The 26,358-nt window shown below is 40.7% G+C and overlaps 2 protein-coding genes across 4 annotated transcripts; one reads left to right on the top strand and one right to left on the bottom strand.

The window, feature by feature from the left end:
• Positions 1–7,000: 7,000 nt before the first annotated feature.
• Positions 7,001–10,628, bottom strand: LOC127761276 (probable protein phosphatase 2C 5). Of its 2 annotated transcripts, none has more exons than XM_052285581.1 (11): positions 10,070–10,628; positions 9,849–9,977; positions 9,636–9,738; positions 9,363–9,476; positions 8,764–8,843; positions 8,601–8,654; positions 7,975–8,091; positions 7,797–7,851; positions 7,672–7,704; positions 7,490–7,536; positions 7,001–7,293 (listed from the first exon to the last, which is right to left on the bottom strand). In XM_052285581.1, exons 1-11 carry the CDS (start codon positions 10,402–10,404, stop codon positions 7,167–7,169), a joined length of 1,194 nt encoding a protein of 397 aa, XP_052141541.1. In that variant the 5' UTR covers positions 10,405–10,628; the 3' UTR covers positions 7,001–7,166. The 2 variants fall into 2 exon arrangements, with proteins under 2 accessions (XP_052141541.1, XP_052141613.1); XM_052285653.1 differs by having other exon boundaries at positions 9,363–9,473.
• Positions 10,629–13,169: 2,541 nt separating this feature from the next.
• LOC127760221 (uncharacterized) lies at positions 13,170–26,167 on the top strand. Of its 2 annotated transcripts, XM_052284438.1 has the most exons (16): positions 13,170–13,609; positions 13,700–16,273; positions 17,257–17,698; positions 17,869–18,097; positions 18,598–18,762; positions 19,063–19,335; positions 19,424–19,669; positions 19,788–20,156; positions 20,243–21,553; positions 21,640–21,696; positions 22,476–22,904; positions 23,669–23,892; positions 23,976–24,109; positions 24,773–25,033; positions 25,106–25,284; positions 25,413–26,167. In XM_052284438.1, exons 1-16 carry the CDS (start codon positions 13,246–13,248, stop codon positions 25,524–25,526), a joined length of 7,371 nt encoding a protein of 2,456 aa, XP_052140398.1. In that variant the 5' UTR covers positions 13,170–13,245; the 3' UTR covers positions 25,527–26,167. The 2 variants fall into 2 exon arrangements, with proteins under 2 accessions (XP_052140398.1, XP_052140399.1); XM_052284439.1 differs by lacking the exon at positions 13,170–13,609 and having other exon boundaries at positions 16,129–16,273; positions 17,257–17,352; positions 17,888–18,097.
• Positions 26,168–26,358: the final 191 nt, after the last annotated feature.

Here is a 26,358-nt window from a genome sequence, read left to right as displayed (position 1 = left end):
GTGCACAGGATAACAAAGGATGGCATAATATAGCTCATTTGCATAACAGCATTTAACAAATATTTAAGAGAATAGTAAAACAGTTGTATAATTAATCAATATTAAATAAACACCATACAACACACCCGTGTTGCATAGGCCCAACCTCATTTGAACAACCAACCCCAGTTGAACAAATTAAACCTCCAAACTAGGAATATACCATTCCAAACCAGGAGTTACATTAACTAACACCGTTACCATTTAATGTGTAATATGAGACTAATCACGAAAAACATTGCTCAACTCACCCATAACCGCGGGTACGGCTATTCGAATAGATTAAACTCTGATCAGAGGTGTACCACTGTACCCACAAGACACAATCCCACAACATGTTACCATGCGCCTTAGTACCACCACGGTACCTCGGAAAAGAACTGTGACAATACCCCTCGCACAACACAACTCACCACAGTGCACCGTTCCTGGATCATAATCTCCCCCTCAAAACCAGAGGCAATGGACTCCCCAGCGACCCCCACGGACTTCTCGCCGCTTCACAGTCTGGCACACTATAATGAATCATGCTACACAAAAGATAAAGCCGTTGCCCACGCTGGCTTGTGGTTGGCACGATAAATGTTTCACAACAGTAGCTCGCGAACCGGTCCTTAATTGTCATGAGCACAACCATCAAAACCATATGCTCACAACCCACCTTAACCAGGTTTTAATTATCAATTAATTAACATCACACGATTAACCATCGTGAGCTACCATTTATTATAACCATCATTAATAATCACAGTATAGTATAATTTATATTTAACCCCTTTAGTTAGCTAATGTTTCTAGGCATGGCTAAGCAAACATACGTATAGCATTTAGCTGAACCAATCCAATATATAAGGTTCACGCTAATCAAATTATAACCCATAGGAAAATAAAGTCATCTTCGGCCAATAACTAACTGGGAAAGGTTCACCACCCGATGACATTCGAAAATAATGCATAGTTGAAATAAAATAATAGCTTTAAACGGGTTCAACATGCTCAAAGGGTTGTTTGGGATCTGTGTGACTTGCCTTGGGCTTCCGCAAACGCTTCGGAACCTTCCTCAACAGAAACGCTCTCCTCCGGAACGTCGGAAACTAAAGCAATTAAACAAAAATCAACAAAACAGTACAAAAACAAGCATAAACAGTACATGTGGATATTTTTAACATGTAGATCTTGATTTTAGAAAAGTTTAGCAACTTGAACCACCTGAAACGGATCTACGATTATTTAGTTATGATTTTCCGAAGATTTAATCTATTAGAAAAACGGGAAAAAGAAAAGATGATGATGTCACGATGACGTCATCAATGGTGGCCGGCTCGGTTTGCACCCTCGCCGGAGCTAGGGTGGTCGGCTGCGAATTTGGAGGACATGTACACGTAGAGGACGACGAGACGAACGCAACGGTGCTCACCAACACGTCTAACGACGACCGATGACGGCCGGCGGCGAGCTTGTGCGGCGGCGGCGGTTCGGTCGACGGCGGCGACGGGTCTCCGGCGACCGGCGACAGCGGGGAGAGGGCGGCCGAGGTTCCTCACCTCCTTGCACACCTAACGGCGGCGAGGGGAAGCGGCGGCGACGACGGAAACGAAGGCGCGGCGCGGCTGAGCGTCGGCCGGCGACGGCGGCGGCTTTCTCGGCGTGGCGACGGCGCTACAGAGCACGAGAGAACTCGGGAGATGGGGCAAACAAAAGAGGAGGACTATGGGGTCCTATTTATAGCCTTGGATTGAAGAGATCGGACTCCTCCCGCAAGAAATCGATCCGGGAAATCAAAAACTCGGTTTTGGAGATAAACTCGAAACGAGTTCGATTCGGGCAAGATACTCAACCATTTGCTCCGATTCTTGAGGGGAAAGATAGAGGAGGATGTGGGGATAAAAACCCCCCTAACAATCGGACTCGGGATGGCCGGATTAGACGCGGATTTGAGGGAGAAAAGGGGCGGCTCGGGCGACTTGCTTGGCTCGGCCGGCCGGCTACTAGAGGAGGAAGAAGGGCCTGACATGTGGGCCCCACATGTCAGTGCCTAGAGAGGAGGGGGCGGCGGCGACGGGCTGGGCCGGCTTTGCCGCGCGGGAGAGAGGGAGTGTTGGGCCAAAAACGGCCCAACAACTTAAGGAAGGGTTTTTGAACTTTTTAATTAAAATATTTTGTGAAATATCGTTCCAATTCTTAAAAATACTTCCCTTGCTCAAATAATTCCCAGAAAATTCTAGAAAATAGAGGAACAAGCAAAGTATTTAATAAAATTTTATCTAGCTCCTTTTTATGTTGAAAATTTTCCTAGATTATTAGAGTTTAGCTTGTAGGCTTTTAATTTAATTTCTAAAAATGATTTAAACAATGCATTTTTAATTTAGGTGATTTTTAGGGCGTGACAAACCAATCGCACAGAACTTTCTCCAAATTGGATTGGCCTCATTCCTGATGACTACATAAACATCATGGAAAAAATTGTATGAGATGTGTGTTTGATCCTAGGAAGTATGTGATGTGGATTTGGGTGATCTTACCATCTTGTTGGCTTTTACATGGCATGATTGACAGTGTGTAAATAAAATTATTTAGTGCTCTGTAAAAATATATGTTGCTTGTTGATGTCTTAATGGGCATGGATAACATTGTCATCTTACATAAATACTATGATTTTTTTTTCACTAGGCTCTGGACAAATTTATATTCAGCAGCACAACATGCACACTTAAGTTCCACTTGAGCATATAGTTCTGCCACATCAATCTCATGGTCTGCTCTGTTTCATACTATATGTTAACACTTGTGTCTAAATATGTACTTTTGCCATTGGTAAATTTTAGTAGTCGCTCCGTGTAGATATTGAAGAAGATGTTAACGCGATGACCAACAATTGTTATATACATCATGAAACTATTACTTTGATATTTGTATCATATCAAACTGTTATTTGGATTTATATTCACGCCCTTATGCTATGTTCTCAATGGGCTGCGGTCCACGTGTGCCTTGTGTGACAAATTGAATTGCACCATAGCGTTTAGCACGGGCATATTACTAGTCTTCTCAACGTAATTATAATCACGTTCAATACTACGTTTAGAAAACGCATGCAAGCAAATGAAATATGGAATGGTTCAGATGCTAATATTTCTTAACGGGTTAAACCTGATAATTTGATTAATACCCATTTTTTGGTTTGCACGAATCCTAAAGCAGCTAGACGGTGGATGATCATTGAGCCCGGGCACCATGGAGCACCAAACAAATTTACTTAGTGATAATATGATAATTTGTTCAATGAAAAAAGGCATTAATTAAAGTTACTTTCTTTTTGTTACAAGTTACTTCTATAATATATGTAAATTACTTTTAGGCTTTATTGAATTTACTTTTATATGTCTAAGAAGTAACTTAGTGAAATCTAAAAGTAATTTAGACATATCATAAAAGTAATTTGTGATTTTTCATCAAAATAAAATCATGTGAGATCTTGTTGTAAAGATTTAATTATTACAAACACAACGGTGTAATCGGATTGTAAATCGGATGAGTAATTTAAGAGAAAATTTTATTTGAAGCATAGATGATAGGAATATTTCCCCTACTTGCTCAATGGATTAATAGCAACCAAAACTCCTAAAGTACTAGCATGTGGGTGTCTCTGGTTAAGACTAATTGGAGAGGCCTCTCCAATTAGATTTACTATAAAAAAAAAGCAAATCCGCCGAGCTTCCCCCATCAATCAACACCCTTTGTACTTCACATTGGGCGATTTCTACCGAAACTACCAAAGGATCTTGATGGGGAAACAAGATTCCCTCAGCATCTTCTGGACCAAAGGAAATTACTGTCTTTGAGTAAGTTGGTGGGTTTGACTGGTTACTTGTTCCTACATGGTTTATCTGTCTGACATATGCCTTTCTTTGTCTCTTTGACTCAATACCCAATGAAGATCCTCCTGTTATGGCATTGATTACCCTTTTCGGTACCTCATCAATTGTTTCTATCTTTAAAACTTGCGGTGCTTCTATAGCATTTTGCGCTCGTTGCTTTCGAACCCCTTTATACTTGTTCTCATATTGATTGATGTGTTTTTCCACCAAATGGGCCATGTGCTGGTATTCTTCTATTGAATGACCTCCTGGTCCATGAATTTGACAAAATTTGCTATAACATTCCTCCGTGGAATGACCACTTGGGCCATGTGTTTGAAAGAATTTGCTTTGATCTTTTTGACTTTCTCGTCCTCTACCTCTTCAATTATTCCACCATCTTCCTCTTCCACGGCTAGAATTCCACCATTGGCCTCGACCTCTACCAGATTGCCCCCAATAGCTTTTTCCTCCTTTTGGGTTATCCCACTGGTTTTTACCATTTCCATCTTGCCGAAAGAATCCTTCACCATTGTTTGATCCATCACCAATATAGTTGATTTGTTTCTTCTGTTCTTGCTTGTAATCATGTTTGAACTTTTTCCATGGTTTGTTTGTGTTTTCCATTTTTTGTTCTTCCCCTTGGGAAACTTGCTTGTTCTTTGACTGTTTTTTTACCTAACAAAGCTACTTCTTCTTCTTGCACTTTCAATTTGTCTTCTTCACCTTTTGTAAAACTTTCCATTCTCTCAAACAGGTCTTTCGCTGTCTTTGGTCTGTTCCTTGCAAGGTCAAAACGAAGTGGACCAGGCAACAAAGCTCTTTTTGCAGCTGCTATGAGCATTTCGTCATCCACTTGTCTAATTTGACACCTAACTCTGGAAAACTTTACAATGAAACTCCTCAAAGTCTCGCCTGGAAGTTGCTTCATTGCATATAAATCATCTGTCTCTGTTGGTTCTTCATAAGCTCCAATAAACCCTGCTCGAAAAGTGTCCATCATGTGTTCCCATGAGTAGATTGTCATAGAAGGAATGGTTGTATACCATGACAATGCAACTCCTTCCAACATGGTCGAAAGTATTTTAGCTTTTACTGTATCATCTCCTCCCGTTTCTTCAACTATTGTTTCATACACCCTTAAATACTCATTGGGGTCTATATCTCCTCTATATTTTGTGATGTTTGATAACTTGAAGTTTGTTGGGCAAGGTGCCATTTGTAGGTTTTGGCTTAAAGGGTTTTTTTTTGTATCTATGGCTCTGGTTGGTTGAAAGTAAGGTAGTGTGGGCTGGAATTGGAAGGTTTGGTTTGGTATTTGACCTGCATATTGTATATGTTGGCCATTTGTGGGATGTACCCTTGTTTGAGCATCATTTTCGGTTGCTGTACATGGAAGGGGGAAAAACCCTGGGAAAGTTGGTTATGGTTTTGAGCTGCTTGAGTGCTTGGTGGTTGCATATGTGCAAATTTGGGTTGGGATGTTTGAATTTGAGGTATCTGAACTTGTGGAATTTGTATTTGTAGTATGTCGTTTTGTGGAAGTTGTGTTTGTGGGATATCACTTTGTGAGATTTGCATTTGCGGGATGTGAGTTTTTCTGTACATGAGGTTGGGGCATCTAGATTGGAAAGGATTTGATAGGTTTGGTTTGGAGGAATACGAATTTGATGGAATTGTGTTTGAGGATATTGTATATGGGTAGGGATTTGGGTTTGAACTGGGATATGTGGCTGAATGGGAATGTGTGTTTGAATGGGAAGTTGGTTTTGAAGAGAAAATTGTGTTTGAGTAGGAATTTGATTTTGGACAGGAGTTTGGACTTGAGCTAGAAATTGAGCTTGAATTTGATTATGTGTTGGGTTAGGATTTTGAGTTTGAGTTGTATTTTGGTTTTGACTAGGAGTTGGGATTTGAGTTGGATTCTGAGTAAGAATGGGAATTTGGCTTTGAGGTGGGTTTTGAATTTGACTGGAGGCTTGAGTCCACGGTGGGTCTTGAGCCTAGGTGGCTTTGATACTTTCTCCTTCTTTGTTTCCCTTCTGAGCATCTTCCTTTGTCTGATCTGATTGCTTCTCACCAACCCTTGGTGTTGCACCTTGATCACTTGATCCTCCTGCTCCTACTGCCTAGCTGTGTAGAGCTTGCAATTTTTGCAACTCCTCATATTGTCCTTTACTCATCATGACGGCCCCGCTTGGACCAATTCAGCGAGTTCTACTTCATTTAGGGGTGTTTTCCCTGTTTCTTCCACCACTGTGCTAGCAATTCTTTCTTCTTGACTTGTTCCATTACCTTTCGCTGGTGTGGATGTTTTGGCCATTTCTGCCCATCGCTTGTCAAGTGCTTCCGTTGCTTTTACCAAATCACTTTCCTCCACTATTTTTTCCCACTCTCTCTTAAGTGGGGCTGTTGCGCTTGCAAAAGCTCCCATGTAGCGTACCGGCACAATTTTCCGTCGTTGCGAGCGTCGCATTTACTATTTGAGCCCAATCCAACGGAGACTTTACGTCCCCACGGACAGCGCCACTGTTGTGACCTTAGGTCACGAACCAGTTCGGGGATAAGCCGGAAAGAAGTTTTCCCGCCTATCCTTAGAGATGAGCTCAAACAGCAAACACAACTTTTGAGAATTACTTTTATATTAAAAATGTCTTGTCCTGCTACGGGAATTTGACCAGCTTTTATAGCCCACAGTCTTACATATGATATTATATTTCTACCCTCACAGGCTTTAGTGAACTTCCTATAATGCCCTTGCCATGTCAGCAACCCTAGGGGCATTATGGTACATTTTTAGGGTCATTATAGTCTTTTGGCTCCAGCTGGCAAGAATGGTTAAGAAGTGGTCCCCACAGAATTTTTCATTCGACTTCTTCTTTGCTCGAATATGTTTTCCCTTCGAGTTCTCTAGCCGAATGTCTTCTGAGCTTGGGGGCCCGTACATTCTTCACCAGCTTCCCCAGTTGCAAGGTTCCCGTGTTGATCAAATATACAAAGTTTGTTTTCTGAAATAAAAAAAAATGACTTATGTAAATCGACGGAGGGAGTAACTCTTTAATACTACTTCGATGTGGTGAGTTACTGAGATGAATCAAAGGATCTTCCAGAAAAAAAAAGCCCCATTAATATCTTGGCCAGCAGGAGCTGAAGTACATATTCAACGGATATCCTATGCATTTACCCTATAAGAATGTACATTATTTGCAGCTAGAAGTTGCAGACCGTAAAACTGTAAGTACTATACACACTTGAAAGAACTAGCTAGGCCTACTGCAACGCAAGGAGCGATGAAATATAAATCCCTAATGAGACGGCCCCAACTGTTGCAACTGCTTGAGTTAACTCCAAGAATAAATTTGGCCTTTGAGCAGGCAGCTCCTTCCAGTTTGTCCTCCTGCCAAGAAATAAGATACAGTGAATGTGGTTAAGAGATGCTGACCAAGGAGCAAATTGTGCGAAATGGGCATCATCTCATAATGCGTTTGAAATCGGAATGGGAAGAACTCTAGAACAAGGACAACATCGCTCATGCACAAAATGCCTGAATTCGTTCTAAACAAACATCCAATGTAAAGGTTAAGAATCATTACCCCAAGTCAGCTATGACTATACTAATGTTGTCTTGCGACCGACGATCCTGCAATTGGAAATAAAGCAAGAAATTTAAGATACAGTTTTCGATATGCAGGGTCCACCAAATCATATTCGATAATTAACTTTAGAAATAAGAGAATAGATAAGTGGAAAAGTAAAAGGTGGCAAGAGTCAATACCAGAGCTATCTGACCAAGTGCCTCACAGGCAGCCTACACAAACAAATGAAAATAAGCAATATTAAAAATGAGTTGCAAAAAGAAACATAATGAGTTCTTAATTTGAGAGGAAATAAAGTTCGTACCTGGACATCCCCATGTTGTCGTAGTTGATCCCTAACTAATGCTACTGCTTCAGAGCTACATAAGATAGCCAATTATACATGTCAAAGTGTTGAATAGCCAACTAAAGGTGTCTTCAGGAGGCAGACAAGAACGAATATAAGCAGGACAACTACACAATAAAAAGATTTGTGTATATACCTTTTAATGTAATCCCAAAGACCATCTGTTGCTAGCAAAACAAATTCCACATCCGGTCCAAGTTCGACCAGGGATACGTCAGGTGAAGAGACTATTAAATCTCCTTTAAAATTTATTCTGCAAGAAAGATATTAATTACATACAGAATCACAGAAGAAGAGACATATATTGTGTAGTTAAGACATCTCATGACATGAGCAGCAGCAGTCGCCAATAAAAGGTGTAAAATTTGGAATGCTGAAGAATGCTTGTCCTTGAGAGTAAGCAGATATATAATTGAGAACTCAATAATTAGCTCTCATGATCTTGGCAACAGTTGATAAGGAACTCAATTGATAATTGTCAACATATAAGAAAAAAAACAAGTTATTACATACTAGTAGAGGGTAACTTGTGGCTAAAAATTCAGATGATATTTAGCCCTGCCATTGTGTTTTATTTTAACCATGAGAATGAAAAGAGAAGATGCAACTAAATAAATGGCCTCGCTGTTGATCAGAATTAAGAATAGCTGCATTGTATGTTTCTGAATTCAGATGTAACGGAACATATCAATACAAAAGAAAAACAAATACTTGACAACTAGTCATAAAAAAATCATAAGAACAAAAGCATTAGAGCTTAACCGTGAGATAAACTTTTCAGTCCATCTCCCTTCTTTAACTCCTTTTACCAGCATCCTGTACAAAACCATGAGAAGTTAAAAATTAGCAGGGTATTGTTTGGGAATGATGTAACAAAAGGTATGCTTAATGTATGAACAGAGAACATAGAGTATAAGGGACGAACTCATTCTTCCGTGTCTTAAATCTAATGTCTCCAAAAGCACGAGACACGGAAATTTCTCCACATATGCGTCCATCAACAATCTACAAAAAGTACATCGATATTGTAACAAAGGAGAGTCAAATGAGTGAGATCGGCATTTCAAGCAGTGAACAAAATATCCATCAGCATATTATATTACTCCATACAGCACCGAACCCATTGTGATTGATTAATTTATTCCATTTATTCTCTGTAAAACCATAATAATGGGCCTAAATGGACAATATGCAACCACAGGCTCACAGTAGTAGTATGACTAGTAACCACTAGCTTAGAATGTGAATTAAGGTAGCTGTGAAGTAGTTGTATATTTACTACTAGCTACAAACTAGAAGAGCCAACCATGTCCTAAAATTTCACCGGGTCAATCCTGTTGATTGTTGTTCCATATGGCCATATTTGAAAAATGAACTGCAATTTTTATGGGGAAAGGCAACATATTTTTATTTTCTCATGGGTGGTAGTAAGCGTTCTATACTAATTATGTGAACATGATCTCTACAAAGCTAGAACAACGGTAGTTTAGAAGATAGAGTGGAACTCTGGAAGAGAAAACACACCCATCCACCTGCTGCTCTGATCCGCTTCACCTCTTCAAGAGACGCTTTCTTGTTCCCGTACGGCCGGTGGAAGTTGGTCACAGCTTGAGGCCTCCCACCGCGTGATACGACCTGCTAATCAACATCCAAGAACCACCCTCATCATCAGCAGAATAAAACTCACAATTCACTTCAGCATCACAATCACGATGCACTAGCCAATGACAATGGGATATATGATAAATTGATAATTGATATATACGCATGTTATTATGTGTAGGGAATTGTTGGTACCAAGCAGGAGTCGCCAATGTGCGAGACAACAAGGACATCGTTCCTGAGGAACATGGCCGTGGCCGTCGCGCCGGACTCGTCTTCCTTGTCCATCTGCTCGAGCCTGTGAAGAAGAAGAAGCAGACGTCGCACAGCGTTGAACATGCGAGGGATTAGTAGCTAATCCTAGAAGGCAAATAGGCAATCACAATTGTTCAGCGGAATCGGCCTGACCAGGTGGAGAGGTTGGCGTCGACGGTGGCGAAGGCGCGCTGGATCGAGTCGGTGATGGCGTCGAGGTTCTTGGTGCTCAGCACCGCGCCGCCGTCCAACGCCGCCGCGCATTCCTTGTACAGCTCGTCCCTGCATGCAGCGCCGGTTAGCGGAAAGCGGCCATGACGAAGAGCAGGAGGAAGGGGGGGGGGGGTGATCGGTGGTGGGGTGGTTGGGTGTGCCTGAGGAACTCGACGGCGGAGAATCCGGCGTGGCCGTCGAAGACGGCGGCGAAGGAGAAGCCGTCGAGGAGGGAGCCGGGGCGGAGGACGACCTCGTCCTCCATCTCGTCGCGCGCGCCCTGCAGCTTGGCGGTCCCCCACCGGATGGCCTCCAGCTCCGACGACGACGCCGCCACGCTGCCGGCCGCCGTCGCGTGGCACCACGCCGCCGACCCGGCCCTGCCGACGCCGCCGCCGACGCCGACGCAGCACCGGAGCCCCGCTCCAGCGGCGGAGGCGGAGGCGGAGGCGGAGGCGAGCGGCAGCCGCGGCACACGCGGGCTCAGCAGCGCCATGATATTTTCCCTGTGTGTGTGTGTGTGTGTGTGTGTGTGTTTTTTCCCTTCTTCTTCTCGGGAATTTTGGTTTTTTTCCCTTTTTCTTTTTTAATTTCAGTTTGGAGAGGGATAAGAGGCGAGCGGCGCCGCGAACCGAGCTTTAGGCTGAGCCTCTCCTCCTGCGACGCCACGTCACGGTCGTGCGCTGCTAGTCACTCGCTAGTCGCTACCCTCTCTCCGGCTTTGCTTGCCTCCTCCACTCGTCTCCTTTTTGTGAGACTGTTTGCGAGTGCTAGAGTGTTGTACTTAGTAGTAGTGAGTACCAGTACTGCCTGTAGTACAAGCACATGTAGTACAGAAAATACACCAAGAGTAATTTCAAAAATGTTACTCCCTCTGTTTTAATCTTCTTTTTGATAGAGAAGAGAACCAAAAAAGATAAAAGATAGTGGTTGTCATGGATTCAAGAATCTTATGCGGTAGAACGAACTCTTCTATCATCTTGAATTTTCTTTGGGGACCGGGTAACACATGTTCGATCCATCGTACTAGAGCGATTCGAGAAGAACGATTAGGGTCATATTCGTTCCTTACTACAACGCCAATAGACAAAATGCTTCATTTAAGGTTTTGACCTTTTTACTACTCAATTTTCTTAACTTTATGAAAAAAATATAGCAATGTTTTCAAAACAAAACATGCATATTATCAAAATATATTCAATGTTGTATTTAATAAAATTAATTTGGTGTTTTATATATTACTAACTTTTTCTATAAAATTGATCAAATCTGAAGAAGTTTGACTAAAAAAAGTCAAAACGACTTATGATATCAAAACAATATATTTTGACTAGTTCCATATATGTAGAACTTATTTATCCGACCATATCCTTCCTGTCCCTCTTACCATATCCTTCTGCCTCAAAATAATTTTCAAAGACAAATACATTTCTGTATGACCTCTAAAATTCCATGGAATGATCCTAAGTGCACTTGCCTTCACTTCCTCCGATCTTTTGATTCAACTGATTCTTGATGTGATGTTGATCATTCATTTTTATTTAAAAATTTAATATAAATATATAGAAATATAAGTCATTCTTAGGAAAATACAAGTCAACCAAATAAATAGTAATTACATAGTTTTCTTTAAATAAAAAAATGATTGGTCTTATCTATAGTCAATTGCGTCAAATATTTATCACTAGAGGGAGTACATCTTTAGCATCGGCCAATAACTACAGTGGCAAATTGTCACTCTTATAAAAAGATGATAGTATGATTAGATATACATTTATATTTGCCGTAAAATCTTTTGCTATGTTGGTTTTCATTAGGAAAATAGTGGCAGCCTATCCGGTGTCATGGCATTTCATGTGGCAGAAGATTTCAAAAGTCGATTTGGTTGTCAATCGAACCTAAACATTTAGATAAGACTAAATGAAAAAATGACAGGACCAATTGAGAGTACCTTATTATAGTATGTAATATATTGCGTACCCACGCACTAAAGAACCTTGACATCAATATCCGTTCGAAGTGGTGAGAGTAGGTTGGCAATAAGCACCACCCCCATCGTCACCAATATGCCAAGTAACCGATTCAACCTTCACTCGTGCTCCTATCATTGTGCTCGGGCAGTTGGCTTGATCTTCACTAGAGCTAGGATGCAAAGGGTTTCGGTCTAAGGTGAGGGACTGCGATGGCGTCAAGATGCTGAGAGGCTTGATCTGAGACGATGAAATTGTGGTAAGTCAATGCTGGTGTAACGAAGCAAATAGCAAACTAGCTCTCGTCGATTCAGCAATAAAGGGGCTCGATGCAGTTTGGTAAGACAAAAGGACTACATTAAAGTTAGCATTGTTGTGACGGAGTAGATGGCAGGATCGCTTTCAGTCAATTCACAATGAAGGTGCGGAGACGGGTTGCTTTGAGTAGCAACTCTAGCATTGGTAGATATCCCCACCACCTTGCCACCATGAAAACAAACATGAGCTCGAGTCCTTCGCTATTATTGACATTCGATATCATGCCTCCTCTAGCTTAGGAGGTCCTCACCATTACTACCGCAAGAAGTCTTGTCTCAATGGTCGTCTTTACCAATATGCATCGCTCCGATCCAAGGTGTCTTTGCCATGGTTTATCCCTCGCCGATTTGATGGTGTTATGAACAAAGTGGCATGGATAAAATTTGGTATCCCGATGGCAAATTTAAAAAAAAAATACTCCCTCCATTTCAGGTTATAAGATGTTTTGACTTTGGTCAAAGTCAAACTTGCTTCAAATTTGACTAAGTTTATAGATAAATATAGTAATATTTACATTACCAAATTAGTTTTATTAAATTAATAATTAAATATTTTTATAATAAATTTATCTTGTTCGAAAATATTACTATTTTTTATAAACTTGGTCAAATTTGAAGCAGTTTGACTTTAATTAAAGTCAAACATATTATAATGTGAAACGAAGGGAGTATGATTTAAGTGGTAAATATCAAAAGATGAATGAATTAGACGGCAAATTCTAATATTATTGCAAACTGAGTGGACGTAACGAAATTTCTCCTATCACGGGGCACATCCATGCGAGCCTACATTGGTTACATTGACAAACGCTCGGAAGGCCGGAAGGGTATAAAACTATAACGGGCCCTTTCTTGTTTTTCTAGTGGGGACAAGGATTACGGCCCCAAGTAAATCCAATCTGAAGAGAAAGCATCGAACGGGCCAGGAAAAGGCCCATACCTAGGCCCACACAACCACGCCCCCCTACCGGTGCCGTCGCCGGCTGCCCAAACGATCGGCCGCGGTGAGGATCCAACCGCCGCATCTGATCCCCGCCACCGGCCGCCGCGATGGGGGAGCCGGACGAGCTGCCGCCGCTGCCGCTCGCCCTCCACCCACCGCATCTCATCCCGCCGGCGCCCGCCGCCGACCCCCGCGCCCTCTCCTTCCTCCCCGACCTCGGCGGCCTCCCCTGGGTCGCCTACGGCGCCGCCTCCTTCCTCGTCGTCTCCCACCTCCCCTCCCCTCCCCGCGAGGGAAGCAGCAGCGGCGGCGGCGGTGGCGGTGGCGACGATGGCCCGTTCTTCCGCCAGGCCATCGACCTCCGTGCCCCCGTGTCCGCCGTCTCCTGGTGCCGACGTGGCGGGGGCGAGCTCGCCGCCGCCGCCGGGAGCTCCGTGTCCGTGTTCCAGCCGGCGCCGTCCTCTTCCCCAGGTCCGTTCGTCCTAGCTCGCCTCTGATTCTCGTCCTCTCGTTGTTTTTGCTAGCATTGCTTAGCTTCTGGAGATTGGACTTGGCTTGCAGGATCGTTTGGTTGGGTGCTGAGATGGGCTATCACCGAGACTTTCGCTGTCGCCGCCGTGGCCTGGACGGGCTCCGGCGACGGCATTCTGTTGGCCGGCGAGGGCGTTGCCATGTGGGCTAGGGCAGAATCCTCTTGGCAGCTCGCTTGGAGGTGCTCACCTCAGGTGGCTCAGTCCCTTGCCTCTGCTACACACTTGCTCCAGGGCCCCGTCGCGACAGCGGCCGCTGCTCCTTCATCCGAGGGCAGCGTGCCTCCTGTTCTGGTGATCGTGAATGATGCCAAGGTGGGTGTGGAGAAAGTCGAGCTTGCGCATCCTAAACCAGTATCCATGATCCAGTGGAGACCTAGGTCGTTGTTTGTCAGTGATCAGTCTGAAGTGAGGCGAGAGATACTCATGACGTGCTGCTTGGACGGGACTCTCCGGCTGTGGAGCGAGGATGAGGCAGCCAAGTCAAAGAAGCATCGGGTTTTGCAAAGGTCCTTCAGTGTCATTGCGGTAATTGAGATGAGCAACACTCTGAATGGAGTGCTGGGAGTTGATATAACTGTGAAATGGGCGATTGAAACTGGCAGTGTTGTATCGAGAGATGAAGATGGCAATTTCACATTGTTTTCAGGTGACCCTGGGCACAACCAGGTAGGCAAATGCGAGTGGTTAGTAAGTGCTGGCCCTGAGGCTTCTGTAAACTTTTGGGCCGTCCATTGTATCGATGATGTATCTCCACCAAGGTATCCACGGATTACTCTATGGAAACAAGTCAAACTGCAGAGTCAGACGCAGTCTGCTTCAGGACAACAAAAATCCATAGATGACTCGTTTTTTGTTGAGGCTGTTATATCAAGAGGGCTATCTTCTGGCCCACCTACAACATGTTCTTTGCTTCATTTGCTGCATGATAATTCATTTATTTGGTCTCGCTTATCCTCCAATTTATCATTGAATTCTGGGGGGCATGCTTTGAGTGATTCTGCTAAAAGTTTGTCATGCTATTCATCCCAAACTATCAATCAACATGGGCATAACGGTAGCATCAAACAGGTGTCTGTCCATCCATACAGCTGTGAAATAGAGCTAGCTGTTTCCATGGATTCTAGCAGAACTCTACATTTCTGGTCTCTTTCAACCTTATCAACTCTCATATCAACTTTGCATGCACCTACTTATCCATTATGGAAGCTTTTGTGCAAATTTGATCTGTGTGACATTCAGGCAGATGTGGAATACTCATGTCTGTGTTGGGCTCCTTCTGTTATTCAACAAAATAGGTTTCTTGTCCTTGGAAGTGAAAAAGGAGCCGATTGTTTTGTAGTCAGTATTCAGAACGAAGGGGATATTCTTTCATGTCAGAAAATGTTCACAATTCCTTTCTTTGAAGGTAGTAATGCAGAAGGCCCACCTGACAGCATTCATACCATACCTTTAGCTTCTAATTGCGATGGGCCTTTTGTCAACAACAGCTTTGTAGTTGTATGTCTATGGAGGACGAGTTTTCAAGCATTATCATGGAAAGTAGTCCTACATCTAGAAAATCAAAACAAATGTGGGATGTGTTTGTGTGGTTTTTCTGCTAGCTCTCTTTCTACTGCAGATCAAGGGAGACATGGAACCTACCTTAATGCTGATATGTTTTCAGCAGTTATTTGTAAAGGTTCTTCAGTCTTCCCTACATGCCTGGATGGAGAATATCCTACATGTATTTCTGCAACGCCACTGAACAATACTGTATTATCTCTACAGCAGCATGGTTCAGGAACTGCTTCATGTTATCACATTGCTACTGGGTATTCTGATGGCACTGTGAAACTGTGGAAGATGTCTTTTGCAGATAACCCTTTGCATACTGAGAAAGAGAGCCACATCTGGCAACTAGTAGGCACGTTTGGTGCCGATCGAGGACCAATTACTGCAATTTCACTGTCCAATTGTGGTAGAATTGCTACTGTTGTTAGAAATGTTCAGAAGAATACCACCTACATTCATATCTGGAAAGCAGTAAAACTCATGGGAGATGGGAGTTTTCTCCTGGAGGATGCACTAACGCTTCAAGGTCCTGTTGTTGGTTTGGATTGGCTATCTTTAGGCGATGGGAGATTTTTACTTGCAGTCTACCTTCTCAATGAGTTGCACATATATTCTCATAAGCACCCTTCCTTTAAGAATGTATTACACACTGTGAATTCAAAAGAGAAGCATCTTTGGAGCTGTATTGCACTATCCCATTCTCCACATGACATTGCTAGCTTCCTTTGGGGGCCAAAGGCAACTGGTGTGCTTGTTCATAAGAATCATCTTGCACTCTTCAGTTCATGGTTAGTAAGAGCCAATGAATCTAGTACCCATATATGTGATTGTCCAGCTGCAGACATACATGAATTGCCTTGTACTAAGCATTTTAATGAAGATATCTTTGGTAGATTCAGTTTATCAGAAAATTACAGCAACACAATGTTACTACAGAAACACAGTGCTCACTGTTCTAATGATCTATGGAACTTGTTGGATATAGCTGCCAAAATGAGTGGACCTCTGGCATCATATCACCCGAGAGCACTTATTCAGTCTCTTTATTCAGGTGTCCACTATTTTAGATTCTCAAAATATTTTTTCTCTAGATTCTACATGTTTTGCAAGGCCTCGCTAGTCTGTTTGTTTATAAGCTTCTATTTTAATCTATATGTGATACTGAGAGAGTGAAACAACACTACATGTTTTTGTGCACCTTTCATCGCTAACAGTAGCCGATTGTTTTTGTGCTGACATAGCCGATTGTTTGAGATTTGGGCCATTTAATGTTCTGTTCTATCATGTGGAATCTAGTTTGTCAAGATAATTGTTATCATTTATAATAAAATATTCCTGTCATGTCTCATAAATAAAGCCTACACACAAATAGATTACCCAGGAATGATTAAGTAAAACTACAGATATAAAAGCCTCTGCGGTACTAAGCAAATCCCGACTGCATCACTTGGATTAGGGTGTTTGGATTTAGGGATAAAACTAGAAGGTATGAGTAGGGATTTGGATATGGAGATATTATTAGAAAAATATTTAGATCAAATAATCTGGAACTTGCCATTTCCTATCAGTTATCATTTAGTTTCATCCATCGAGAAATATACTGTAACAACACTACTAAATTTTGTGCAACATGATAAAATGTTGCATCAACAACCCTACTAAAGTTTGTGTAATATGATCTTTTGAGTAAATTTCTGTTTTGACATATTGTGGCTTTCAATATTTTCTGAAATCTTTGGTATAAATGCTAATTATTTCTAGCTGAAATTAATTCTGGCCTTTTATATTAGCGGTGTGGATCAAGTTGAAAGGATAGAATATAATAACGCTTTGGCAAAATGTTATATTGCTCTTTGGTTTGATATACCTTCTTCAAATTGACAAAATCCATGATGATTTAATCTGTACCCCGCAACCTATTGGATTTTTATCTTTATGACCCCCCTGTACAAGTCCAAGATCATGATTGACAAAATCCACAGCATATTGTGTAAATCAGGTAATGATATTAACTCTTTTTATTGCTCTGCGTAGGTCAATGGAAACGGGCAAACACTGTTCTGCAGCATCTTGTTCAATCCATGCAAGCAAATAAAATATCAAATGCCTTGTTGGAGTGCAGTTTCTGTGGTAAATCATGCCATAATATTCCTGAATGCCCTTTGTCTGAAAGCTTCACCGATATGACATCTAATGACATATCTAATAGAGGGTTTCTTTGGGGTGACAATCAACGTAGCACAGCCTTTAGTTTGCTATCACCATCAAATTCATATCCTCGGATGGAGGATATCAACACCACCACTAGTACATCTCAAAGTTCAGAAATAAATAAGCTCCTTGCTATGAATGTTAGCATATCTACAATAAGTGACATGGAGAGAACCCAGATAGTTGCACTTTCTGATCTTTTGGGTAAAATTACTGATCAGAGCCATGCATCTCCCTATAAAAGCCTTGATGAAGCAGGGAGAAGGTAAAAGTAACTCCTAGATTAACATATGTAACTGTTTTTTTTTTCAGTGACATATTGCTATATATATTTTTTGTTTTACTAGAATCCAGGGGCTTGTAAGTGTTGTACAAGTTTATGCTACTCATTTTTGTGTGGTATCTACATTAATTTTTAATTTTGTTTCTCTTAAGGTTCTGGGTTGCTGTGCAGTTCGAACGCCTATATGCACTTAGGAGATCTGAAGATCCATCCAGTGCCGAAGTCTTCCATGTTGATTCTGCTTCTATCGCGTGGGCCTTACAATCTGATTGTCAGGATGATCTACTTAATTCTGTTCTTCCTGCAGAACCAAGTTGGTTTGAGATGCGAAACCTTGGTATGGGGTTATGGTACACCAACGTGTCCCAGTTAAGAACCAGGGTATGTCTCAACAACAATTTATGTTCTCATAGGTTTTGCTAAAAGCAAATGGTCGAAACAGTGATAAGTGTTTGTATGTGTGAGAGCAAGACTCTCTTGTTGACTAATAAAATCCTCATAGGTCATTGAACGTTTATGAACTATGCTATATCTCAATTACTGAAATTTCTGTTTACAATTTGATCTGTAGCACTATAGCATTTGAATTAATGTAGATCCTTGTTTTGACCACTTATCCTACATTGAATGATTCCCTCGACATGATTGAAGTATTATGTTACAGTTATTCTTGAGATGCCATCATATTGAACTTAGCTTTTCTCAACTGCTGAACTATTTGTCATTGTTTTAGTCCAGTGTCCAGATTCTAGGAATTAAATTCAAATGAATCTTCTAATGTTCTCTCTCTGCCCTATATCTGGACACTGTAATGAATATTGTTCACATTTGCAGTTGTCTGGATAATCACCTGTGCTGATTAGGTATGTCTGACATTGTAGATGGAGAAGTTGGCAAGGCTGCAATATCTTAAAAGCAAGGACCCAAAGGACTGTGCTCTTCTCTATATAGCATTAAATAGAACAAAAGTATTAGTTGGCCTATTCAAGATTAGCAGAGATGAAAAGGATAAACGTCTCTATGAGTTTCTCTCCAGGAACTTCCAGGTATCTTGGTTTGGTAGAGACTAGTAATTGGATAGTTTGACATCTTTAACTATGCGCTTATGCTTAACATTCTTATCTACATGGTTGTGTCATTATGATTGTAAATGTGAACTAACTTATACTTGCTAGTTTTGGCATTGCAAATGAGCATTCTGCTAGAAACAAGATAGTTTTATCAGTATACTTGGACTGTATCTTTGTTAAGCAAAATGCACACGAAACATGAGAGGAATTTCAGATACATAATGTTGAGAAGTATATTCTACATCATACTTATTGGGATAAATCTTATCTATCTAGGAAGAAAAACACAAATCTGCTGCTCTAAAAAATGCATATGTGCTAATGGGAAGGCATCAATGGGAGCTTGCTATAGCATTTTTCCTCCTTGGAGGTGATACATCCTCAGCCATCAGCGTTTGTGCAAAGAACCTTCAAGATGAACAACTTGCTATTGTAATTTGTCGACTTCTTGAGGGATCTGGAGGGCCCTTGGAGCGTAATCTCATTGCTAATGTGCTGCTCCCTGAAGCAGTTGATAAAGGAGACCACTGGCTTTCAAGCCTACTTGAAGTATGTCATTATGTCTGCCTTCTTCTTTAATGTTCTTCATTTTGAACTATCATTCAGCTTTTCAACTAAAGTTCATGTAAATTTTCAGTGGATGTTAGGGAACTACTCTCAGTCTGTGAATCAATTACTTGATTGCCACCTCAAGTCACTGATTGAAGAATCCAGCATTCCCGGTGATACAAATGTCTTTGCAGACCCTGGAGTGGGTCAGTATTGTGCAATCATTGCGACAAAAAGTAGTTTCAGAAACTGTGTTGGTGAAGCTCAATCTGCAAATTTATCTAAGCTTTCATTAGCAATGGCTTCATGCGCCTTGAACAGATGTGGACTGCCTGTAAGCATTCTTATCACATGAATGATTCTTGCTTGGGTAAAGGGTGCCCTGTTGACATCTCAATGTTATATATTCTAATTTGTATTGTTCTAAATCTTGTTTCTTTCTCACTGATTAGCTTGAAGCACTTGAATACCTATGTTGTAACTCGGGCATAGAGGGAAAGGACAACACCTCACTGGATGGCGGAGACAAGAAGATTGTTTATGGAATATTGAACCCTTTCCATGCTTCGTCCAACTGGCTCTCAGCATCTGTAGTCAGTGATGTTGAATCAAACCTGAAAATAACTATGGCTTCAAAATATCTGTCGCGCATGCTGAGAAATCAGTCACTCTGTTCACGGTGCGGCCTACCACTAACTAAAGATAAGGTCCTGAAAGAATTCAACAGTAATCACGTGAATGAACTTTCACGTGATGTCAAGGCAGCGCTACAAGTATTCGATAAAAAATTCTCACTTCAAGTTGCTGATATAGCTGAGAAGGTAACATAAGGGATACCATATTCTTTTATTTTTGTTCTTTTTGTTGGACTTCTCATAACAAACCATATTATCTGTTGTGTATCCAGATCCTTACCTTTTGTTGCAACGATGGTATACTTTTTCTCGCGTATGTGTTGTTATGGGGTAGTATATCATCAGATGTTGGAACTGGTACTTGTGGTCTTGAAGGTTGTGCTTTCCATCCAATTGATTATATGTTTATGGTGTCAAGTAAGGAGAGCTGCAAGTTTCTTACACAATATGTTGTCTCCTGCTGCTTCATATGTTCTACTCTGAACATGGACTGCGCTAATACTACTCCATGCACAATGAAAGTGGGCAAGTACATTATGGCAAGTTTATCACACTTCCTGAGTACTAGCAGGTTACTTCTGAAACAAGACAAGACTAGAACTTTTGTGTTAGGTCGTACATCAGCTATGCTTACAGTTATGGACCTCCTTGAATACAACATGGAGTTTTCCTTTTCTTGGTTATGTCATGACATAAAAGCATTGCTTACCATGACCAGTCCAGTTATAGGTGTTTGTGTCAACAGAGAGTCCTTTCAAGTACTATTAGATCAGTTGCTGCAAGCTGTACATGATAAAATTCATGGTGTATCAATTGGCACAGATGGGGGCACAGTCAATGGTTTGTTGTGTAATATACAACAAGAAAAAAGTGAGAATCAGAGTCTTCCAATTGATGAAAAATGGCATTTGATAGGTATTTCTTTGTGGACTCGATTGTCATCTTTCATGAAACAGTTTTTGACTGAGTTCGTTGAAAAAGAGAGAATTGAACTTGAAACTAGTGCAAGTGATGTGGAATTCAAGGACCTCATATCTTCAGTTGTTGCAAAGTTTTTGATGGGCTCCCTCCATTTTGTGTCATCTTTGTTAGTAAAATTGCATGCTTCATTTTTCAGAGAGAAAGTACTGAAGAAGTTAAATTCAAGTGTGCTTTTCTGGTTATCTCAGCCAAGGTCCAACAACAATAGCCATGAGCAGTTCTCGAGTATTTTTCAGCTTGCTAACAGTGAGAACATCGAAGTCTTTTTTGATACTTTGTGGGAAATATCTGCTCATCCTGTGGATATCTGCACTGCTTTTGTGGATGAAGAAGTGAATTGCTTTCCTTTAAACAGCATTAGTTTAACACGATCCTGGAAGGCTATGACAGAAGCTACATTAGTTGAGTCTGAAAATAATTTTGCTCAAAGAAGTGAAGAAAATCGTGACAATTTTAGTTCCAAGAACGATGAGAAAATACAGAGATCAATTGACAATACCCCTTATGGTGTGGAAGTCACTTTTGAACCTAAAAGGAAAGGTTTAATTGCAGATTTTGAAAGACCCAGAGAACTTGTAAGGAGAAATGGTGAACTTCTTGAGGTATTTACCATCAGCATATTGACAGTATAGATGCTAATCATTTTGCTTCCCTTTCTTTTACTGCATTTTAATCCTTTGCGGTGCAGGCAATATGTCTCAACTCTATCAATGAGCAACAAGGTGCTATCGCCACCAATCGGAAGGTACTATTTTTCAATCATTCATTATTTATGCATTCTGGATTTAAATTGTTACTTATATTGACTATTTATTTGAAATTGTTTATCTAGTGATTAGTGAATCTGTGAATTTGAGGAAATTGTTTGAGTGAACACCTTTCCTCAGTTATTTTACTCTTTGTTTCCCCCCCTTTTTTTTGCATTGTTTCTTTCTTGTGTTTCCTTGGTCATTATCATTGAAAAATAACTATTCTATTTTATTAAATTTTACAACGAAAGTGTAGTTTTCAAAACTGTAGATTTACATGTTTTCAGTGTTTCTTTGAACAGGTGTAAAATTTTTAAAAATGGTTTGATATTCACCCCTTTGTTAAGAGGTGAATGTGTATATCCATTCCAACAGTGAAGATGTGTTATGTTATTTTCTTGCATTAGATTATTAGTAGTGCCAATACTAAGATATAATTGAAATGGGCCATGCTGCTTCAGCTTTTGTGGTTGAAATGAAATAACCAAAGTAGCAGGTGGTTTTTTTTTATGGATGATAAATAGGACTTTATGCAGTGTATTGAGTGTTGGTTCCCTAGACACCAGAAAGATCGAAGATCTTTTAATCAGATATTTGTAAGAATTTTTGGTTACCCACATTGAATGAAGGTTATGATTGTCTTTTCTATCTCAGACAATCTACTTGCTACTCCATAAGGGGCTCTTCATTGTAGTACCATGTGGACTGTTTGTCTCCTTAAGTAACATATAATTATGCCGTGCATCAATTTTACTGTGTGGTTATCCATTTTCAGGGCCTTGTTTTCTTCAACTGGAATGACCAGCAACATAACAAAAATTTAGCAGAGTATATATGGGCAGGATCTGATTGGCCCTTGGATGGGTGGGCTGGTTGCGAATCTACACCTACTTCAACTTCTTTTTCTCCTAGTGTTGGTCTTGGCAGAAGAAAAGGATCCCATCTTAGTTCAGGTGGACCAACTATTAGTTTAGGTTCATTGGCAAAACCTGGAAGGGACTTAACTGGTGGTGGAGCATTTGGAATTCCAGGTTATGCTGGTATCGGCGCATCTGGATTTGGGTGGGGGGAACCTGAAGAATTTGAGGATTTCGTTGATCCTCCAGCAACACTCGAGAACATCCATTCAAGAGCATTGTCTCGCCACCCATCTTTGCCATTGTTGCTAGTTGGGTCAAGCAATACTCATGTTTATTTATGGGAGGTAAACTTTCCTTAAAAAATGTGTAAATTTGTCTACTACTTCACATTGGACTGGGTTTTACTTGTTAGCATATCTGTTTATTGTTGATGCCTTGATTTACAGGAGGGCAATGAATTTTGCTGCTCCAATTTTACCCTTTATCATAGATAATCAGTGATTATAAACCTTTCCTTGTATAAATTAAAATATTGCGTGCTAAGGATCATGCAAGTAAACAGTTGACACAACTGAAGACATTAATTTAAAGGACTGGAATCTTGGTCAGCAGAACACATGGTTGATGACATGAGAAGGGCCTTGATGAATCTATTCTTAAATTTTTTTCCCTTCATGGAAAATAGGAAAATCGTTGGATTGCAACCATCGGTGCTTGTAATTTTCACTCTAAGCTTGACTTTACCATATTTTTTGATAGATTGATGTTTATGATGCTCGATGCGAACACATCTAGTGCAGAGTGCAGACTCTCATTTTGGTTATATGATATATCATGCTAACTATTTTGGTTGAGGAACCACAGAAACTTAAAGGAAATCTAAAAGGACAGCACCTCAATTTAATGTACCATCGCATAATTTTTTTGACCCCAAGCTCAATCTGTTCTGGAAGGAAAAAAAACAGAGCTGAACTTTGCTGATCTGTTAATTTTTTTTTACTATTTTTTAGTTCAGTCAAAAGAGTAAATATGATACCTAGAGAGGGTTTTGCACTAGATTTGCCGCCATGTTTAATTATCCATTGATATCATCTGTTCTTTTTTACAGTTTGGCAAAGAAAGTGCCATGGCTACCTATGGTGTTCTCCCTGCTGCTAATATCCCACCACCTTATGCCCTTGCTTCCATATCAGCTGTTCAATTTGATTATTATGGGCAACGGTTTGCTACTGCTGCATTAGATGGTACAGTTTGTACATGGCAAGTTGAGGTGGGTGGAAGAAGCAATGTCCATCCTACCGAGTCATCCCTGTGCTTTAACACCCACGCATCGTACGTGAAACAAACTTTCTGAATGGAATGGTCACTGCTTGATAGAGCTCCCAACCTTACCAGTCTATTCTTATTGATCACAGGGATGTCGCATTTCTGACTGCAAGTGGATCAGTTCTTGCTGCAGCTGGATGCAGTTCAAATGGTGCAAATGTTGTTATTTGGGATACATTGGCGCCACCATCCACTTGTCAAACTTCTATTATGTGTCATGAAGGTATTCCACTGATTGATGCTTTGTTCCATTTGGAACTATAATCATGAAAACAATGCATATGGATGTTGGTTTCTAGTAGTCTAATGCAGAAATAGGAATGAGAACAAGTTCAGTTTATAGTATCTAATCACACAGTGGTCAGTAGGATAGAGAGGATAGCTGTGTCATGGGTTTGGAGAAAGAAGCAAAGGTTAATTTCTTGTCAAGTCCAATATTACCACACATATTTGTTGCATAAAAATTTCCACATGGTTAAAACACAAAATTTGCTAATCTAGTTTCCTCTAAAGTTTAAGCAATAACCATGCTAATGAGATAAATAGTGTGACTAAACCTTCTTGTCTTAAATTTTATTGCACATGGGGCCACGACAGCTGTAAAAGATCAACATAAGTAAATTTTAATTTGATCATCTAATAAATAGAAGTCTTCAGCACCACCCTGCCAAGCTGACAATGTTGTCCACACTTTTAACTAAAACTAAATAACAAACAGAGAAAATTCATTGACTTTGTAAGTGGTGAGCTGAGAAGGCATTAAGGATTACATTGTATGTACGCTTGTCCAAAGGGGTAGCTATATTCACTGCTATCATCCCTCCAATGCCCCTTGTTTAGAATTTAGGAGATATGGCTGATGCTGACCATGGACTTCATCTTTCAGGAGGAGTTCGTTCTCTTTCTGTGTTTGATAGAAATATAGGCTGTGGATCTATCTCACCGCTGATTGTAACTGGTGGGAAAAGTGGAGATGTAACTTTGCATGATTTTCGGTTCATCTCTACTGGAAAGACTAAGCATCACAGAAGTTCCAACGAACATGATGTTAAGGCATCTTCAACTTCAATGCATGACACTAAGTCTGGAACTTCCAACGGTGTTAGCAACAGTGGGATGATCTGGCATATACCAAAGGCACATACAGGTAAGTTTGTGATATTACCATGGTACTTTTCGAGTTGGTTTTTCTACCTGATCTCTTCTGTTCTATCTGCAGGTAGTGTCAGCAGTGTATCAACCATCCCAAATACCAGTTTGTTCTTAACTGGAAGCAAAGATGGAGATGTGAAACTTTGGGATGCCAAAAGTTCTCAGCTAGTCTTCCATTGGCAAAAGTTGCACGAGCGGCACACCTTTTTTCAACCAACTTCTAGGGGCTTTGGTGGTGTTGTTAGGGTATGCCATACTAAGTAGATCCTAATATATAATCTTGACTGATCTCATTGGGATTTTTTTATCATGTTGTGATAAGACAAGTATATGACAGTTTTATCTCGCTAATACATCTATATGTTTGATTACAGGCTGCTGTAACAGACATCCAAGTCTTACCTAATGGTTTTGTCTCATGCGGTGGGGATGGTTCTGTGAAACTTGTGCAGGTAAAAAATGATTTTGCAGATGTACGCCCGCATTAGAACAAACAGAAGGGAGGAGATATGCTAGCGATGGTTTTGTTGTGGTGGGTTCAGATTGTTCCTTTGATCAATTGATCTCATTCTGCAATTTTGTTTTCCCATGAGATGTTTTGCTGTTGCAAGGGATGGCATAGCAAGAATGTAGCCATAAAGTAAGAGCTGGGCAGAATCTGAACAGTTTAATGGGATTTGTATACAAAGGTACTCCTGTTAGCTGTCTGGATGTGGGGCATGGAACTCGCGTCTTGTATGCGGTAGGTCATGTAGGTGTTGATTTTTGTTTGTCCATGCATGTCCATTATATATACAAGGAAATGCAAAATTCTTCGTAAATCTGGATAGCATTGTTTATTTGTTTACCAGGATGACAATGATTAACATGCAAGGCTGTAAATTAGTAGGGTGACATACTATACAATCATTTTCTCTTGTGGTCTGTTCACTTGTATGAAATTGCTAAACTCTTTTGCTGATTCATGCTATAGACATATAGGCGGTGGCAACTAGACATCAGGCTGACTCTACATTTATGTGGATCATATTTTAAGAGAATGAATTTCATGTATAGTATCATATGATGTAACATCTTTTTTTTCTGAAGATTAATGTAACATGTAATTGGCTCGCTCAGTTATTATTTAGTTGCACCCAATGCTATTTCTCGATGACACATGTATTAGCACCTATTTTAGTTTCTTTTGTTATTGTGGTTCTACGATCTCTATAACTTTCATGTATTTAGTTAATGTTATTATTCTGTGCCGTGTTCTGGTAATTTTGGTGGACAAGGTTAGTAATTGTACCGAGGAAGACACAGACACTCAGTTGATAG

Source organism: Oryza glaberrima, chromosome 1, assembly GCF_000147395.1.
Source record: "Oryza glaberrima chromosome 1, OglaRS2, whole genome shotgun sequence".
NCBI lineage: Eukaryota > Viridiplantae > Streptophyta > Magnoliopsida > Poales > Poaceae > Oryza > Oryza glaberrima.
Note: the sequence above shows the minus strand (reverse complement) of the source record. Positions and strands in the feature narration are given on the sequence as shown.

What these genes read in the sequence shown, in the direction of transcription:
- LOC127760221 (XM_052284438.1), top strand. Translation starts at nt 13,246, where the DNA reads ATGGGGGAGCCGGACGAGCTGCCGCCGCTGCCGCTCGCCCTCCACCCA. An exon ending in TGAACAGATGTGGACTGCCT is followed by an intron (nt 19,670 to 19,787) that starts GTAAGCATTCTT and finishes CTCACTGATTAG; the next exon opens with CTTGAAGCACTTGAATACCT. An exon ending in TTCTATTATGTGTCATGAAG is followed by an intron (nt 24,110 to 24,772) that starts GTATTCCACTGA and finishes TTCATCTTTCAG; the next exon opens with GAGGAGTTCGTTCTCTTTCT.
- LOC127761276 (XM_052285581.1), bottom strand. Translation starts at nt 10,404, where the DNA reads ATGGCGCTGCTGAGCCCGCGTGTGCCGCGGCTGCCGCTCGCCTCCGCC. An exon ending in GACGCCAACCTCTCCACCTG is followed by an intron (nt 9,739 to 9,848) that starts GTCAGGCCGATT and finishes TCTTCTTCACAG; the next exon opens with GCTCGAGCAGATGGACAAGG. An exon ending in CACTTGGTCAGATAGCTCTG is followed by an intron (nt 7,537 to 7,671) that starts GTATTGACTCTT and finishes TTCCAATTGCAG; the next exon opens with GATCGTCGGTCGCAAGACAA.